Consider the following 17284-nt stretch of genomic DNA (forward strand, 5'->3'; position numbering starts at 1 on the left):
CCCCCCCCCTTAGCTCCCCGGGAATAAGCGTATTTACCCCATGCATTATGCATATACAAAAGCGCGTAAAGCTCGGATCGATATCCTGACGTAATTAAAGGACTAAATTTAAAGACGATAACGTAAGCACCGTCGCGAAATATTTACGTTCCTTGATTGAACACGTACGACGCCATATGTAATTTTCTTGAAAAAGAGACATACACAGCAAAGCACAAAGTACAAAGGACAAATACACTGCGCTCCATGTTTCTTATTAAAATTCATAAAAGCGTCAGAGAGCCACGAGCAGAGTGCAGCTTTTGATAAAATTAGGCCCAATTGCTGAAACCGATTACAAATTTAAATTGACAGTACTGACAGGTACTGGACGTACGGAAGAACATTGATCAACGATATTTTATATGAAATTGATATAAATTTCAAATTTAATATTCCCATAAAAATGTTGGATCGGTCATCCCTATTTTATACCAACGAACAGTTATGGCCTTACTAGGTATCATTTTTATCGCATCAATCAATCGCATGATATATGGCAGCTTATCATAGAGACACGTTGCCAAGAGTAAAAGCCACCCCGAGAAGATCCCTCGATAACATTCATTCCTGTCAATTCCTTTGATTGAATCGATTGTCAGATCTTTGAAAATTTTCTCAAAATACACTACCCAAAGTTATTCGCCCACTTTTATTTTCCAGCATCCCTCCCCCCTCGACCAATCGTCGTCCGCTCCTTCGCTCTTAACTAACCCTGCGCAACATTTCACCCACGCAAGACGATACCATTCATGCGTATAAAAGTCTCATGAAAGAAAATAGCTCACTTTCCCCAAAAAAAATATACCAATTCAATCCATTATCGAATACACTGATTCAATTCGTTCAATCAGTACTGTACAGCACAGTGGTAGTGATAAAGAATCCCCTTCAGAAAAAAAAAAGATATCCATCCTTCTCCCAATACAAGATGAGCTACCCCAACGAGAGAGAACGAGAGTTGTTTAACTCAAGTGATAAATTTCTGTGGCAGCAAATAAATTTAATCCTCGATTCATTGGATACAATTGAGAATAGGCCATTACGTCAAACGAAGAGCTCTACTTCCTTATCGTTATCAAGTATAACGTAGTCTCAGCCATAAGGGTTTATATGTATTTTCATGTAACTCGTGTCTCTCCCTCTCGTTCTCTAAAACCCTGTCGACGCCATCTTGGTATTACCATCAGCGACAAATGATAATACCATTAGTAAATACTCGTCGCAATGAAAGTAAAATGACAAATAGACGCGATGCCCGCTGATGTTCTCGGACTGATCACACGATAGGGGATGATTGGCGCCCTTGGTTATCACTCTCCGCCCATCAATCATCGTACGTCCAGCATCAGCAGCCTAGCGTCATGACCCTCTGGAACCCACGATACATTCCCGCTGTGTTCGACATCGATCCACTGGAGTTATATGGGTTTCTATTGGAAATTATGTAACGCCGCGTGACTAGAATTTTCTTGAAAAGGACCTCGGTGCTCCTAATGACGATCAAACCCCTTAAAAACAACCTAAAAGAAGAAACATAAGTACGTCAATTGATCTCAAGGATAACTGTCTGCGAACTTTAATAAAACTACCTCTTTTCCAGCTCGGCCGTATATCAAAGTTTTACGTTTGTTGCGTCAGCTCGTGATTACACGTTTAGTAGGGAACCCACGACCAAGTGTCAAAATTAAGATAATCCAAGATTTAATTAACTCGAGGCAGACGACAATGTTATGTAGGCGCTGTAACTTATTCAAAAATTAAGGGTGAACATTGACCACAGTTCAAGACACGTATGAGACTACCTAACCTAAATTACTCAACACTGTTGACTTGGTCAACCAGAAGCTTGAAGCTCTGTAAAAAATTATACGCACCTCTTAATCTGAAAATTCAGGATTTTCGTCACATCGCTGTGAGTCGGAGCGAGACGCTCTTGTAGGCAGGGCGCGAGAGCGTGAGCGAGACACCCTGCGCTAACTTTCTGCGAAAGAGTTTTCCAAGACGTGCCCGAAAGTCAGGTTAAGTCGACTTCCCATTACAGATCCATATTTATGTATGACTGGCTCAAAGTTAATAGGGTTTCCCGTCTATAAGACTTTACCGACGATGAATTCGCCGCGTTATTTATCCATGGATAATCTGCCTGTGAAATAAGAAATTATATATATTCCAATGAGAATTTTACATGTGCCAATAGGTATATTATCCACCATGTTTGATTGGTTCCTCTCGCGCACCTCGTCCTCCATCTCAATCAAGCTTTCAATAATGTAAATTAAAATCGCTTCAATATTTTTTTTCACGTATTGCCTTTTTTCCCCCAAAAAAATAATAGACCCAATACATATAGGTTACTCCGTAAAAATGTAAGAGTGGAATAGGATAATAAGTATTCACCAAATGAAAAATTTCTAATGCAAAGCAACCTAAAACACTGCCCAGTCAAGTCATAATAAACGAAATAGGAGAAGAAAATTATTCGGCAAAATTAATCAAAATCGGGAATTCCCAGTAACGACGGCAGCGTGGAAGGGCAAAGTAGCTTGGCAATTTTGCAAATGCCTGCGGCATATTTCGCAGCACGACTAGACCTCTTGTGGAGCTTCGCTAAGAGGCGATTTCTCGCGAAAAACAATTTTTTCACTTCGTCAACCCTTCTGGCACAATTCGACTAGTTAACTTTTCTTTTTTCTCGCCCCCAACTGCACCCACTGTTTCCAACCAAACAATCAGATACAAATCAAGAGCAATCTCGAGACAGGATTAAAAAACGTCATCGGTCCAAGTTCTTCGGTAGATTAGATGGACAAATTATTATATGATTTACTTGGAAAATTACACTATATATATACAGGGTTATTCACTAGAAAAGCACTGGCTGAAGTTATACGCAACTGAACGATACCGTTAGTCGAGGCAGTGCAAGCTTGTTGAACACATGAAAGATTCTGATGTTGATAATATTATGACGTTAACTTTCATTTCCTTTAATAATATCGGACTCTTCTGATTGATGAAATCACCCATTTGTGGTCAACTTCAGGTGGAGCGATTGCTGTGAATATATACAGGGTTATTCACAAGAAAAGCACTGGCTGAAGTTATACGCAATTGAACCGTTAGTTATACGCGTTATACGCGTTGATACCGTTAGTCGAGGCAGTGCAAGCTTGTTGAACACATGAAAGATTCTGATGTTGATAATATTATGACGTTAACTTTCATTTCCTTTAATAATATCGGACTCTTCTGATTGATGAAATCACCCATTTGTGGTCAACTTCAGGTGGAGCGTTTGCTGTGAATAACCCTATACATCCCCTATCCTATCATCAACTTGTCCACATAACAATTGGGTTACATGGAAATACAGGAATTCGTGGCAATGTACAACTTTCAAGTAACTTGGAGAAAAAAAAAACCCTGAACGAATACAGTATTAGACATAGCAGAAAGAGTTGATTCCTGAAACCAGTAATCCTAAAATATTCTTTGAGTTTCAATTAATTATTTTTTTTTTGCATCTCCTAGCAAATCGATTGCGTTACGCTAGACTGCTTTTTGCGATTAATTGAATAAAACCACGCACACTTTTTTTTTAGAAAGAGATTTTAATACTGGACTGGTTCGCTTTAAAGGCCTCTCCGTTAAAGTAAGTGAGGAGCCTTGCAGGGTGAATTAATTACCGGACGAAGAACCCTTAATAAATTAGACAAGGTATTTAACAGCGACAAGTCTAGTAGAGCTTAAGCCCACGTGGATTAAAGTACTTTGGCATTGCTACCTACACAGTACAGAAGCAGCTCTGGACTTGGGATCCACATATGCGTACTACAGTGACTGTAAAAAGAGAAAAATAAGGGAGCCATCAATAAGTTAACTAATTGTTCGAAATAGTAAACTTCTGTGAGCCTAAAGCCGAATTTAATCGTCCAAAGAGAAGGATTGATGATATTAAAATCACGCGAGCGATGGAATTTCATTTAGACTTCACTTTTACAAAAACTCGTTCAATTTAGGTAAACGTTCAAACAAATTTCCATTAGTTAAAAAAAAATAATAATAATAATCAGAGACTTCAATGAAATTTTTTTTCACCAATCTGCTAATACATACACCAGATACTGTTCAAATTTTTCATTCAGTAAGTTAAAAATATATATATAATATACAAAATTCCTAGTCAAGTTTTTCTGCATACAATTTGAATAACAAGATTCCCACTACACCTTTTAATCAAGTTTTATCCAAGTCGCAAGTTGCCTTTGACATCCATACTGGTTTTATAAAGCAAATCCAAAAAAATAGTCATGTCAACTTCACGTGAGAATATTAAAAATTGGTATAGCGTCGAAACAGCGATTTTACCTCAGTCAACGAGCCAATAAAGACCCCCTTGCGATTCAATTTCATAGCATTTCAATATTATACTCGAGTTAACGCTCAAAGAAAATAATCCCATAAAACACGTTGTTACGTAATAAAGGTAAATATTTTTTAATGAGAAACTAAGGAGATAATGAAATTACATTTATAAAGGATATCAAAAAAAAAGAACCGACCCCTAGCTACCTAGCTAGCCGTGGCGTACCCTGAAAGGACTTAGGACCCACAAAGAAGATCTGCGTCGGTCATCATCAAGCTGTTTAAGCGGATACTGATTTAATGTAAATTATAAAAAAATATGTACAATACTGTTCAATTGAATTTACGTCTTAACTGTTTTCTACACTCTCGTTGAACTTGACTAATTGGAATTCAATTGAAGTCGAGGACCAGCGAGGTTTGTTGATTCAAGATAATTTAATTCCAACACACAAACCCATTGAGAACGTCGAATGTAGCATTTCCACGAAATATCGTCATTAGTAGTCAGTCCAACGGGTTACGTGAGATTGGAGGAAAGCTCTATTCGTTATCGTTAGTGTTGGCAATGAGGGTATCCAAATTTCGTTACCTTCGCCGGTCCTGTATTCACGAGCTAAATCGACAGGGTGGAAGGAGCCCTTTACGTAACAAGAAATAGTTAAATATGAATTAATCAGACGTCAAGCTTAGTAGCGTAAATTATTCTGAAAACGGATAAATTCAGAAATTCCAAAAATATTCGGAAAAAAAAGACAGCCATTATGATTCTCAATGCTGCACAGCAGAAAATTCAAATGAATGAAATCACAGATGAAGGTCAATTAATTTAGATAAACCACGATCCCGTGGGTACTCACCGATCCGATGATCCTGGTCCACGAATATTCAGCTGTCAATCAAGTGGTCCATTCATCGATCCAAAATCAAATTCCCATTTAAAATGGTCGATTCAGCAATATTCCAGAATCCAGTTTACAGAAAAGCGATGAAATCCGTAATTGAAGTAAGCACTTCAAAACAGCTCTACCATTATAATCAACTGACCCGCGCACTCGAGATCCAAATAACGACTGACAGGTATAAATTCAAAAAGGTAATAAATGAAAAAAATCTGCCTGTTTACCGAAACTTCCCGAGGCGAAACCGAGTAACCACGATTCTCTATCCGGTTTTTCTTAGGTGTTATTTATCGTATAAACTTTTATGGGAAAGTAGTCGAATTTTTTAAAAGTTTTTTTTTTCCAATTAAAAGCAACAAATAATGGTCAATAATAAAAGAGGGTAAATCAAATTTTATCATCATAATTCTAATGTTATACCAAGTGCAAAGGGTGCAAAGCAAGATTAGGGTGTGTACTGTATTATTATGGTAGAACTTTTTGTACAGTGTGTGCCATTGTCGTCTTGAATAAATCTACAATTATGACATATTAGTTTATTCAGAAAATAAAATATTTCAGGAATGTTACCACAGGGTGGGAGATATTACAATGGAATAATAATTACCTGAGCAAGATCGACGTGAATAATACGGTTAACGAATGATAGATTGAACTAATATTTACTATATGAGCCGATGTAATCGTAGTTAATTAAAATGTTCTTGCGCGAGCCTTGAAAACTGAATATTTCGTGATGTTACAGGCTCAAATAAATTACGTGGGAAATGCAATTTTCTCTTCCGTTCTTCGTTGACTCTCTTGGAAATTAATTGGATTTTCTGTGATATTTAATAATATGCATTACTGTGAATATTTACTTAGGCCACATGGTCACGTGTACTTTGAAAAATAATGATTGTTTAGGATTTAAGTAAATATTATAAAATATGTAAGAAAATTCTAATGAATTCTACTCCCTCCCCCACCATGTAACATAAATAAGTAATGGCAAACGCGCGGCAACGATCTACATTTAAAAAAAAAACTAAAATTTTTTTAAAAATCACGTATTCTCAAGACACAGGATTCAGTAATCACCTTAATCAATATGAAAATGAGAAATATCTGTTTGCCAAGACACGTACACCCGAGTCTGCAAACTTTTTTTTACACTCTTCAAGAAAAGATTACCATGCTTCTTTGACAACTGAGAGATCTGTTCATAAATACAAGATCTATCTGAACCTTAATAATGTGTCCCCTCAAATAATAGTGATCTGTAAAATAGTAAATCCTATTAAAATGCATAAATTTTCACTAAAAATATAATTCAAGTCTTAAGCGCACCTTTGAAATGATACCTATATCGATTTCTGCACAGAGTGCCAGTAGCAGTAATAATGGACCAGCAGGACTGACACTGGATCCTGGTGTTGGCGGTCGACGGCAGCCATCCCAACAATCATTCCACTCATCAAAGAGTAATCATTCCCATCATTCACGTCACCAGCCGCCGCCTACGACGGCAGCGACGTCGACGCCGCGAACAACCTATCAAATCCCGGAGGTGGCGGCCCGATGTATACGTAAGCTATAAATTAAATATACATGGTTAGGAGCTGACACTGAGTCGAGAATAAAAATATGAAAATTAAAATTAAACCTCAACGAGCGCGCCCTGACTCTATTTTCCAGACGTGAGATCCTCCTCCAGGAACCTGGTCTCTACTAGGAATCAACAAAGCATCACTAAAATGCTCCTATTAATCAGCACGGTATTCATATTACTGAATTTACCCAGGTAAGGAAATACAAATTAGCCTTTGGCTGTTATTTCATTAAAATCTCTATTCATAATACTTCAACGACGAGAACGAAGCTCTTCGGACCTATGCTCAAGTTTTAAATTATCTACCGTATATGCTATAGGGAGAGATAGGGATAAACAAGAATTTCATCAGGAATATATATCGTTGAATCCATTGACGTAGAAATTCATTATAGCCACATGAGCTGATCAAACACTTTTACAAAATTTTGAAAATTTCATTATATATTTAAAAGGGACGTGAGTTGATCATCGACGAAGCAAAATTTTATGGTTCGATCGAGCCATAAAATTTCATTCGTTTCTCGGCGAAAGAGAGGGGTGTGATTTAAGGATTAGAAGCTAACGTGGAGTTACAGCGTAGAAAGAAAAAAAATATAAGTATAGAGACGAAGAGCCACGCAACCGTAAATTCAAGGGAGCCTTTATGTCTCTTCGAAGTACATGAAGTTATAAGGCCGAAATATTTTTATCGAATGATTCTCGATAACAAAGCTCTTCCCAAGCTCAGCATTTTTTATATTAGGCTGTTGCCTTAATATATACTCTTAAATCTAATATTCTAAGCACAGTACGTAGCACAGGATCGAATCTATTTTGTCACAATCTAACGTTATTCAAATAACATGCCTAACCATATGTCAGTGAGGTTAGATTACATTTACGAGTAACGGTCCGCCCTAACTTACAAGAAATTATCAAGATTTTTCAAACAAATTATTTGATCTTTAATATTTACGCACCTAGGCTGGCCTGCTGGTGTGGATGATTCTCTTGTTCTTGTTTTCAGCTATGTCATTCGACTCTGCGTATTCTTCTTTACTCTTGCGAAGAAGGACACACCTGCTCTGCTGTGGTGTCTACAACAATTCTTCATGCTTCTTTACTACACCAATTTCAGCATCAATTTCCTGCTTTACGCAATGTGCGGCATCACTTTTCGACGCTGTCTCGAGCAACTACTACGCAAAGTATTGAAGAGTCTGACGAGGTACCATTGCAATCCGCAACGGTATATATAGCTAGCGTTTCGTTACACGCGCTCCTTGAGAAGTCGTACGGAAACTGTTATAATGGTGACCGTAAGAGAGCCAGTTAATCCATAATAAATTCGTTGCATTGTTAAATGAAACTTATAAAGCTTAATATTAAGGACCGAAGACTCAGTAACGTAGGGAATGACATTTTTACCGGCATGCAATTGACTACAAGGTACAGCGCATGCGCGTGGGACTGGCCTCTTGACCAATCGGTGCGTCGTGACGTCGTCAGTCCCAAGATTCAAAGGACACTCTGACATAGTCAAACGAAGAATTGTCCAGCTGATTAATTGTTGATTAATTGCAATTATGTACAATTGAAATTCGACTGTGAGATAGAAGGAATATATGTATATAAAATATTTAAATATGAAATGTATAATACGGCGAATTGTGAAATCGTACGAATTCTTCGCTACAGAGTTATTCATCGTAGAACGCAACTGGAAATATTTTAACCTCGAAATTCACAGTTGTAATTGCGATTATTAATTCTGTACATTTGTCACTAATTCTTGACTTTACTATTCTTCTATGTTTTTACGTATAATCGAGAAACATTGTTTAACGTAAAACTATTAAACGTACTTGGATCTTTCAGGTGAAAGTAGACCGAAAATTCTAAAAAGATAAGAACGACATGCGAATTGTATATGAATCAATAATATTTTGTCGACCGTCAATTTTGCCAACTTGACGCATCAAATGCGAGCACTATGTTGAGGTTAGAAAAGATTCTTCCATAAAATGATAAAAGTGTGTTAAGTACGGACAAAATGGTTCGGCAGTATACCCAATATTAGATCGATATCACGAACAGCGCCATACTGAGACGCTTGGTAAGACGTCGAATCCGTCGCGACGTTTCGTATAAGAAAAAAAAGGATCGTCCATTTCCATAGGGTTGATATGCTAATATTCCAATAGATAAAAAGTTATGGAGGGTTTCTGGAGGACAACCATAGGTATGACAAAGCAAAATGGAAAAACTAGTTCGACAGGCTACACCTGGGAACAATAAAATGATTTATCGACGGGTGAGGATTTTTCATAACTTGCATCTTCCTGACACGTCGGGACCTAAATGAATTTTGTACCTATCACAAAAAATAACGTCGGTGCACTTTGTTCGAGAAAACTTTTTGATAATTTTCTTTCTCTTTGACATTTCTCATATAATTCTTTTTGCTACCATCTTGAATCCCCTTAATGGCGTACCTTCTGTCACGCGCGGTTCAATTTTTAAAATAATATTCTTTCGCCTCGCCATGGCTTATGTCCATATGAAGATTATATACCTGTGTACGTATAAGCTGCCGGGTGTTAAAAAAATTTTGAAGAACTTGAAAGCCATTACATTTCTGCTTTAACGGTCTGGTTGATCATTGCGTTCGTATCTGTATACAAATATACCGTTGAGTAGCCTCATTGCATAATTTCGTTTACTCAGACTAAATTTCATTTTACTTCCCTTCACGCGTGACCTTGATCCTTGAACTTTTATCGAGAACATTAAATATTCCACAAGTTGACGGCTATGAAACTTATAATGATTTTAATGATTGATATTCTTCTTTTCCTTCAACTTTTTTTTTACTTACAAACATTGAAGTTAATTATTCTAGTTGTTTCGTTAAACAAAGCTGGTCTCTATGCGGATTAAAGTATCGAATTTTCAATTATTTTATCAAAGCTCGAGAAGCTAAATGAAAGATTAGACAATCGCGGGAGGACAATTAACAGATACTGTAAATGGGATGAAGTTTTAAAAGGCAAAAAGTGAGTTCGAGAAATGTGCGAAAAGTTTAAAAGTAAACAGTAAACCGTCGCCATCGTCTCCCCTATCGTGAGACCCTTATCACGGATTCAAAGGGATAAAATTATCATGGATTTCGTAAGGAAGGAGTCGGAAAAGTGAAAGTTCAGCGAAAAAATCAACGTCAGAGTCGCGATTAAAAATAAAAGTTTCCGGTTCGCTACAATGAAAACGTAACAAACGGCATGAATAATTCACAGTAAGGTAAAACCTAATAAAACTTTTACAGAACGGGAAGGAATCGAAGAAAACAAGAAAACCTTTTCCTGACGCGACTCAAGACAGTAATCACTTAATGCTAATTAATGATGAATATTTGACTAAGGAAAAAGAGAATTTCTCGAAAATTGTAAAAAAAAAAGTAATACAGAAATCTGAATTCACGAATTCTCGAGTAAGTAAACTTATATAGCTTTTTTTGTTTTTCATTAAATTGAAAATTCCAATCACGTGCGCAAAGAATTATTTCGGAAAAAAAAAAGAAAAAAAAAAGAGAATATCAGATGAATCGCCCATATTGCCCAGCAACGAAAAATCCCATGTAAATTTATTCGCCGTCACACATGCCTGTCCTTACACATTTTCCAAGAATCTAGTACCGTATCGTGGGAACTATGGCGACACGAAGGAAAGAATGACCCAAAAAAAAAAAACCATATTGAAATTTCTCATCTTCAAGGAAGGAAATAACTTTGCCCATAGAATCATCTCTGGTCTTACATTTCAAAATTGGTTGCAGCGTGAAGCCAGCGCAGACAGACTAAAAAACAATTGTTGTTCTTCCAGAAATAAAATTTGTAAAAATTCCTACTTGAAAGAAGCCTCGCTCCAAAAGTACCGGAAATATACAAAGGAATTGTTGCGTAAGAAAGAAAAAGAATAAAAAAAAAAGATACCATTCTTGTAAATCTGTAAATATCAAAAACGGAAAAAGAAAAAAAAAAAGTGTACATAAATTGTGAACCGGAAGTGACGCTAAGAACCCAATGAGAGTTTCATAAGAAATCCAATGATGATAAGAAAATTAATTAGCCCTAGATATTAGTTTAATTAAGATCTCGTTACGCAGAAGGAAGACCCGCCTAACTTTAGTCTAACATAACCTAAAGTGACGTCGTAAATGTACGTAATCTAAGTCGAGTATGAGCTCTATGTTAATTCTAGATTTAATGAAAATAATAGACTAGTTCATTTCCGACCAATGAAACGTTAATGAATGTCTGAATCGACCCTGAAATTAATTTTCATTTAATTATACACAAAGCGAACCTGCTGCATTTACACGTGTACCTATACCGCGGTATTTTTACCAAAGTCAATGTTATTAACCAAACACGTTATATCTGATAACAACTGATGTCTCTAACGAGAGACTAACCTAATTAAGCGACATTGATGCCCTGGGTTGTGGTTACGTCATACGCTTAGACGAAATTCTGCCGTTCAAAGGGGTTAACTTTCAATGATTCAATGAAAAAAAAAAGAAAAAAAAAAATATTCAAAAACCCAATTAACGTACCCAAAGTATATATACCGTATAAGTGTACGTATATATGTATATACATATATTTTTTTTCTTATATTCCTCCATGTGCTCCATAATTTATTGACATCAATAAAGAGTTATATTTCGTAAGCAGTAACGTCGTATTACGTAACCGTATTGCTTCCTTCAAACCTTATAGACCTTATTTGGAAAAAGAAAAAATCATATAACGAGCCCATACCCCGTTTTACTTGGTAGAAAAAGAAACGAGCATCTAGGCTGCGCGAAGAGAGGATAAAAGCACAAAAAGGGACAATCGTTTGAAATTGTTTGATGTTTATTATTGAATTTAAAGAAAAATCACGTAACCGCTTGTTATCTCATAAAACTTGCTGAATTGATTCTCCACGATGTGGATTAAGGGTATATGCCGTTTTTGAGACAATTTTCTGAGAGAATTTTGAAAATGGGGAATATCATTTTCATACGACCGTAATGAAATGCTCGAGTACTGTTTTCTTTTTTTTTTGGAAAATTCTTGAAATTCCTAATGAAACTATGAATTAGCAATGCCGAAGGTATAAGCTTGAACGTATATACTAAATTCATGTGAAATTTCTGTATGAATGTAATATGAAACATTTACCTATTAAAGCCCCAGAAAGTCAATTAAATCAAATTGAATTTAGCGACTGAGAAGATTATGAGCATTAAACATGAATTTCAATTGTTCGTACGAGAGAGATAATTTTGAAAAAAAAAAAATTAATTTAAAGAAATAATTTGCTCGGAAATTACAAACGCTCAAGTATCCAGTATGAAGTTAACTGAACTTGAAGAAGCACTGCCAGGATATTTAAAATCCTACATAAACGTATGTTCATATTTCCAGATGCGAGCAAGTGATGGTCTGCTTTTAGAATTTTGAAATATCAATGTTCCTCATACGTAACCCAGTAGAAAAATACGGGATTGACATTTCGTATATCGAATCAAAGGTAAATACTTTCGGTTTCCTCAAAGAATTTCCATTTTCCAATTCCGCTGACTCTGAATTTCGGCAATGCCAGAAAAAAAAAAAGTTATTTCTCGTTCGGAGTGGTAGATTCCAGTTGTGCGATGACTTGTGTTCAAGTAATATTACATGAGACACAAGGGAAGACGGTTTCCATAAATTTGGCGAAATAGGAAAATATAGAACTCGCAGGAATAAGAAAACGTATCTGACCTATGTTAGTAGCAGTGGTAGGACTTGTGTAACGTATAGAGATATGTAATATTACCCTTGTCTTTCCTGATCCTGTGGGTCCCACCAGCATTAAGCCATGACGTACCACAGTGGTTTCATACAGCTGGATTACTTTGCTGACGTATTCTGAAAATAAGAAAAATTTATTGTATTACAATCGCAAGGAATACTGTGTACTTGTCAATTGATATTGATTTCCTTTTATTCTTCCTATTGACAGAAACTATAAAAATTGTTCAATTTCATTTCACAGTTGAATATTCATTACCCAGAGAGATAGTGAATTAGAATTCACTTAAACTTCGATAAATTCGAATTGTCGAACCTCTTAGTAATCTTTTGTGATAATTGATTTAATCACAAGTAATTGTTACTGCGTATCATAATACAATGCAATGCAAACTCTTGATTGAGTTTCAAGGTAGCTGACATAAAATGAAACCTGATTCATTCGATGGGTGGAATAATAGTGTTTGTAGAAATAATAGAGATTATTGAAATACGAGACAGAGGAAGGACAGCGTGTGTTTCATGACTCCTTGTCTGTTGAAGAAAAAGGCTAGGAAGGCAGATAGGAGAGTGGAGAATCCTGATCAATCGAAAATGCCTAGAAGCATAGAGTAAGGCTGGCCACAGGAATTTTCAGGCCGTCCAGTGCGCCAAGGATTGCTTGAGAAATTCAAGGAAGACGGAAGCCACTGGAGTGTCCTCAATTTCGCACAACCCTTTAAAGGTCTCTCCAGCCGTCATCGTCCCCACTCGAGCCTAGAACGTACGGCGGCCATATTATCAAGAGGGTAACATCAATCACCGAACTGACCTCATTGTTCCTTCGACGTACGATCGCAAGATGATTGCTTTTTGATAGACAGGCGGAGGTTAAAAATATCCCAGAACCAACCGAGCAACCCCTCGGTGTCGTTTTCCTAAGAGCCACCCGTTACTCGTCCATGGTTCAATGAATATTCGATCGCCCTGCGAAACACAGACAATGTTATTTGAGTGGAGGGAAAGAAAGAAAAAATAAATAAATTTAAATATAAGGAAACATGCAAAGCAAGAAACCTAACCAACAGAGGGTGCTTTTTGTAATGATGCGCAATACGGCTGACTCGAGTGGTTTCATACTACATTACTACCAACCCTTACTAATATAGAGGGGTTCTATATTGCTTGGAGGGTTCTGCTACTTGTTCGGTCGTGACTTTCTAATTTTCTTCGTTCAACGTAAGAAGTTATTCGACCCTCGGAAAAGAATGAAATTTCTCTCGGAGCACTGCTCTGAGTTAGAATTTTTATAATCTACCATAAGCGCATTCTGGGTGTATTACAAATATATATATTTTTCTAATTTAATCGAGTGGTACGATTGAATTCTGATATTGAAAAAGAAAGGAGGAGCCTTCAAGCATAAACAACCCCTAATATTCTTCGCTGTTCTCTCGCCTGTTTTCACCTTTATTCAAAGCCTAAAGAGACGAAGGTTAGTTTTCTTTCTTTTTGTATGTAATTGACATTCACGTAGCATGCCCTTATCGCTGTTCTTGTAAATTGCTGCTCGAGGGTGAAGAGGTGTCCAGGGTGTGCGTCAGGGTCACTGATCAGACAGGCGTGGGTACAAGACAGATTGGCAGGAAATTTAAACCAAAACACGAAACGTGTCCCACGAGGGTGTGACTCCATGAATCTCCTAAAACTCCAAAAAAGACGCCATGATTTTATCAAGGAAGTGTATTCGCACGAGGGGAAACAAATAGGAGAGTGAGAATGAAGCTTAAGAAAATTTTTCATCACATTCGTACGTTGCTTGCCTGGAGTCTAATCTTTCAGAATTTCAAATAGGCCCAAGTCACCCTCATAGCAAGAGAGCCCCTACGCTTTTTCGTTGTATTATTTGAACTTCGGTATAATTTTAAAGTGACTAATTTTAAAGGACGCGGAAAACGACGGTAATATCAATAATTTCTCAGAATACTTGTTTAGTGTACATTAAGGCTCATATATATGCTCGAGTCTACCGTGGTAATGAAATCCCACTGAATTAAAGTGCTGCTCCAAAAAACACTTTTAGTGAGACGTCAAGATAGATAGGAATTTCAAAAAAGTCATGGCCACTCAGAGTGTCCCTCGAATTTCCACTTTGACGTGTTGTACACGTGGATGACAGATTGGCCTGCAGACGAAATTGTTGAGGTTTGACGGTGGCTGAAGAAAAAAGAAACCCCTGGAGCTCTCGGTGAAGGAGGTAGAAGGAGAAAGTATTCACTGTGGCAAATTACTGCAAAAAGTAATCTCCTGATCCTGTTAAGATGGAAAGAAAAATATTTAACGAGTTATTTTTGGGAAAATTGTACAAATTAATGTTTAATTGATTATTCGGTAAAGTGGTTAACTACCGTCTCGCGTGCTTATTTCTAGCGTATTTATGTAAACAGGAAAGACTTACGTTTGTATAGCAATGAGAAAAAGTCCTTTTTACCTAAATACGCTAAAAGTAGGGCTTACGACAATCCATTGAAAGGGAGTGAGGATTGGTTGAGTGAAAATACATACGTCCTCGACGACGTTCAGCTACATCACTGGTGAGGAGACAGTGGCGTATCGTTGGAATATGAAAATACACAATTTGCAAAACCAAGTGACAGAGCTAAAGGTAACGCTTTTGAAATTTTCCTGATGCCTTGACTCTGCGTGGGCAAATAATTCATTTTTTTTTGGCAGGCACGTACCAAGAGAGAAAAAGAGAAGCAGAGGACTGAAATTGGTCGATATGAAGTTTCCGTTATGTTTGAGATAAAAGAAAAGTTTTTTACGAAATATTCATAAATGGAAAAAAATAATTATAAAAGTCTAATTTGAAATTACATTGCTCGGCTGCTGCTAAATGGAGATTGGAATTTTTGAATTTTAAATTCGCTTATAAGGTGATCAATATGCGTGATCAAAAAATGAATGACATTAGGATCCACTTTAAATGTGGGAAACGACACATTTTTTTCAGAGGATTAATAGCAACTAGCGACACGCGTACACTGCGTTTTGGATTAATAAATTGAGTCAATTTTTGGTTGAGGATAAAGGTGAGAGATATCAGGGATAAAAGAAGCTCACCGTTCACGTCCTGGAGACCCATTTTCTTGATGGATCTTCTGATTCCTGCCTCCAGAATACCATGGTCTACTGTTTCCTCCACCAGCTTAGGAAAAAGGTCGGATACGATGCCTAAAGCGTTGAGGAAAGAAAAAAATAAATGGGGTTTAAATTAATCGATCAGAATTTGCATATAAAATTCCGAAAAATCTCAAATCCCCAACGTCAATTCTTTTATACCAGTTTGGAGCTTTAATCTAGCGGAAGTAAGGACCCTCCCTTTACACTTCCCTTGTGCCGCGACGAGAGATAAAGTTCTATTGGCCAAAATGGCGCAGGAAAATGAACACCCCACGAAACGTTGGAACGTTTACGTAAACCCCTTAGGGTGCCGAATGCCGTCATACAAGGATCGCCAGAAGCAGTAAAATTTATTTGGAAAATTACTTCTTCTTCTCAGTGATTACGACGTTGCCGCAAGAAATGCATTTATTAAAACTCATTAAATAAAGAATTATTCGAGTTGAATCGTGGATATTTTCATTACAAGTACTTAGGATACGAAAAAATGCGAAAAATTGTTGGACACGTGTTTCTCATGTTTTACGGATAAAATAATAATAATCAATCGGAAAATACCATATACAGAAAATACGTATATAACGTGTATAAGTATGTACAAAGTCAAAAAGATATATTGAGGATATCAGGAAGTTGAGATTTGAAAAACTTGATATATATATTCCCATAATAAAGTACACCCTATATATCACCCCTACTACAGGAAGTAACTCTTCTTTTTTTTTCTCTATCCTTTTACGATAACGTCATCCCTAAATCTTATTGATTTAACGCTAACACCAGCGAATCTTATAACAATAGATAAACATGTTATGGACACGATAGGCCATATCTTACCGTTAAACAATTTAAGATCATCCTTCAGGAATTTTGGTACGTTCACGTCCCTCAGTGCCCTCAAACAGATTTGTTGTTCCTCCATATTTCTTTGCTCCCTTTTAAGATTCCCAGCAACGGCAATAACCGTCTTAACGGCTCTCATGCCAAAGTCATAATGGTCCTGTGGAACATTTAAATGACTATACGCAATCAAACGATTTACAAAGGACTATTGTAATTATATACGCATATACGCGGATTTACCTGACTGCTTAATTGTTCGGAGCTTAGCTTGAACGTTGTAGTAATTTTGCCAGCAAGATTTTTAGCGTCGCTAAATCCATAAGAGAACAACGATATCTCAGCGATCAGAGTGTAATTAGGCACCATCATAGCCACCGGACGAAATAACGCTTTTAGGTTATCGGGAAGTTCCGTACGTCCTGCGTATCCTGGATTCATCGTGATGAATACGGCGCAAGCTGCCTTCAAACTAAGTTCTACGCCCTCGAACATAAATCTAATCACGATTGAATATCCCATCAGGATAGACACTGTTGGCTCTACATAAATTCTTTAATGTT

At 36.9% G+C, this 17284-nt stretch overlaps 2 protein-coding genes and 1 long non-coding RNA gene across 6 annotated transcripts in view; 1 reads left to right on the top strand and 2 right to left on the bottom strand.

The window, feature by feature from the left end:
- The window catches only part of LOC107267571 (thyrotropin-releasing hormone receptor), a 25292-nt gene extending 14372 nt beyond the window's left edge, over nucleotides 1-10920 (top strand). Inside the window, exons 2-4 of the mRNA XM_015739473.2 lie at nucleotides 6673-6877; nucleotides 6987-7092; nucleotides 7910-10920. Coding sequence (XP_015594959.1) covers nucleotides 6673-6877; nucleotides 6987-7092; nucleotides 7910-8141 — 543 coding nt within the window. The 3' untranslated portion in view covers nucleotides 8142-10920. The remainder of the gene's footprint in view (nucleotides 1-6672; nucleotides 6878-6986; nucleotides 7093-7909) is intronic.
- The window catches only part of LOC107267562 (dynein heavy chain 1, axonemal), a 60432-nt gene that overhangs the window by 35694 nt on the left and 7454 nt on the right, over nucleotides 1-17284 (bottom strand). Inside the window, exons 20-23 of the mRNA XM_025084905.1 lie at nucleotides 16965-17220; nucleotides 16719-16881; nucleotides 15822-15932; nucleotides 12745-12836 (exon numbers count right to left, since the gene is read on the bottom strand). Of these exons, the coding sequence (XP_024940673.1) occupies nucleotides 12745-12836; nucleotides 15822-15932; nucleotides 16719-16881; nucleotides 16965-17220 (622 nt within the window). The remainder of the gene's footprint in view (nucleotides 1-12744; nucleotides 12837-15821; nucleotides 15933-16718; nucleotides 16882-16964; nucleotides 17221-17284) is intronic.
- LOC107267572 lies at nucleotides 25-8040 on the bottom strand. Of its 4 annotated transcripts, XR_003059610.1 has the most exons (9): nucleotides 7863-8040; nucleotides 6955-7019; nucleotides 6639-6882; nucleotides 6390-6568; nucleotides 5917-6130; nucleotides 5268-5824; nucleotides 1917-2185; nucleotides 1632-1781; nucleotides 25-1562 (listed from the first exon to the last, which is right to left on the bottom strand). It is a non-coding gene; the product is annotated as an uncharacterized LOC107267572 (long non-coding RNA). The 4 variants fall into 4 exon arrangements; XR_003059609.1 differs by having other exon boundaries at nucleotides 5917-6568; XR_001537639.2 differs by having other exon boundaries at nucleotides 1632-1787; nucleotides 5917-6568.

Source organism: Cephus cinctus, unplaced genomic scaffold (assembly GCF_000341935.2).
Source record: "Cephus cinctus unplaced genomic scaffold, Ccin1 Ccin1_scaffold0412, whole genome shotgun sequence".
In the NCBI taxonomy this organism is placed as follows: domain Eukaryota; kingdom Metazoa; phylum Arthropoda; class Insecta; order Hymenoptera; family Cephidae; genus Cephus; species Cephus cinctus.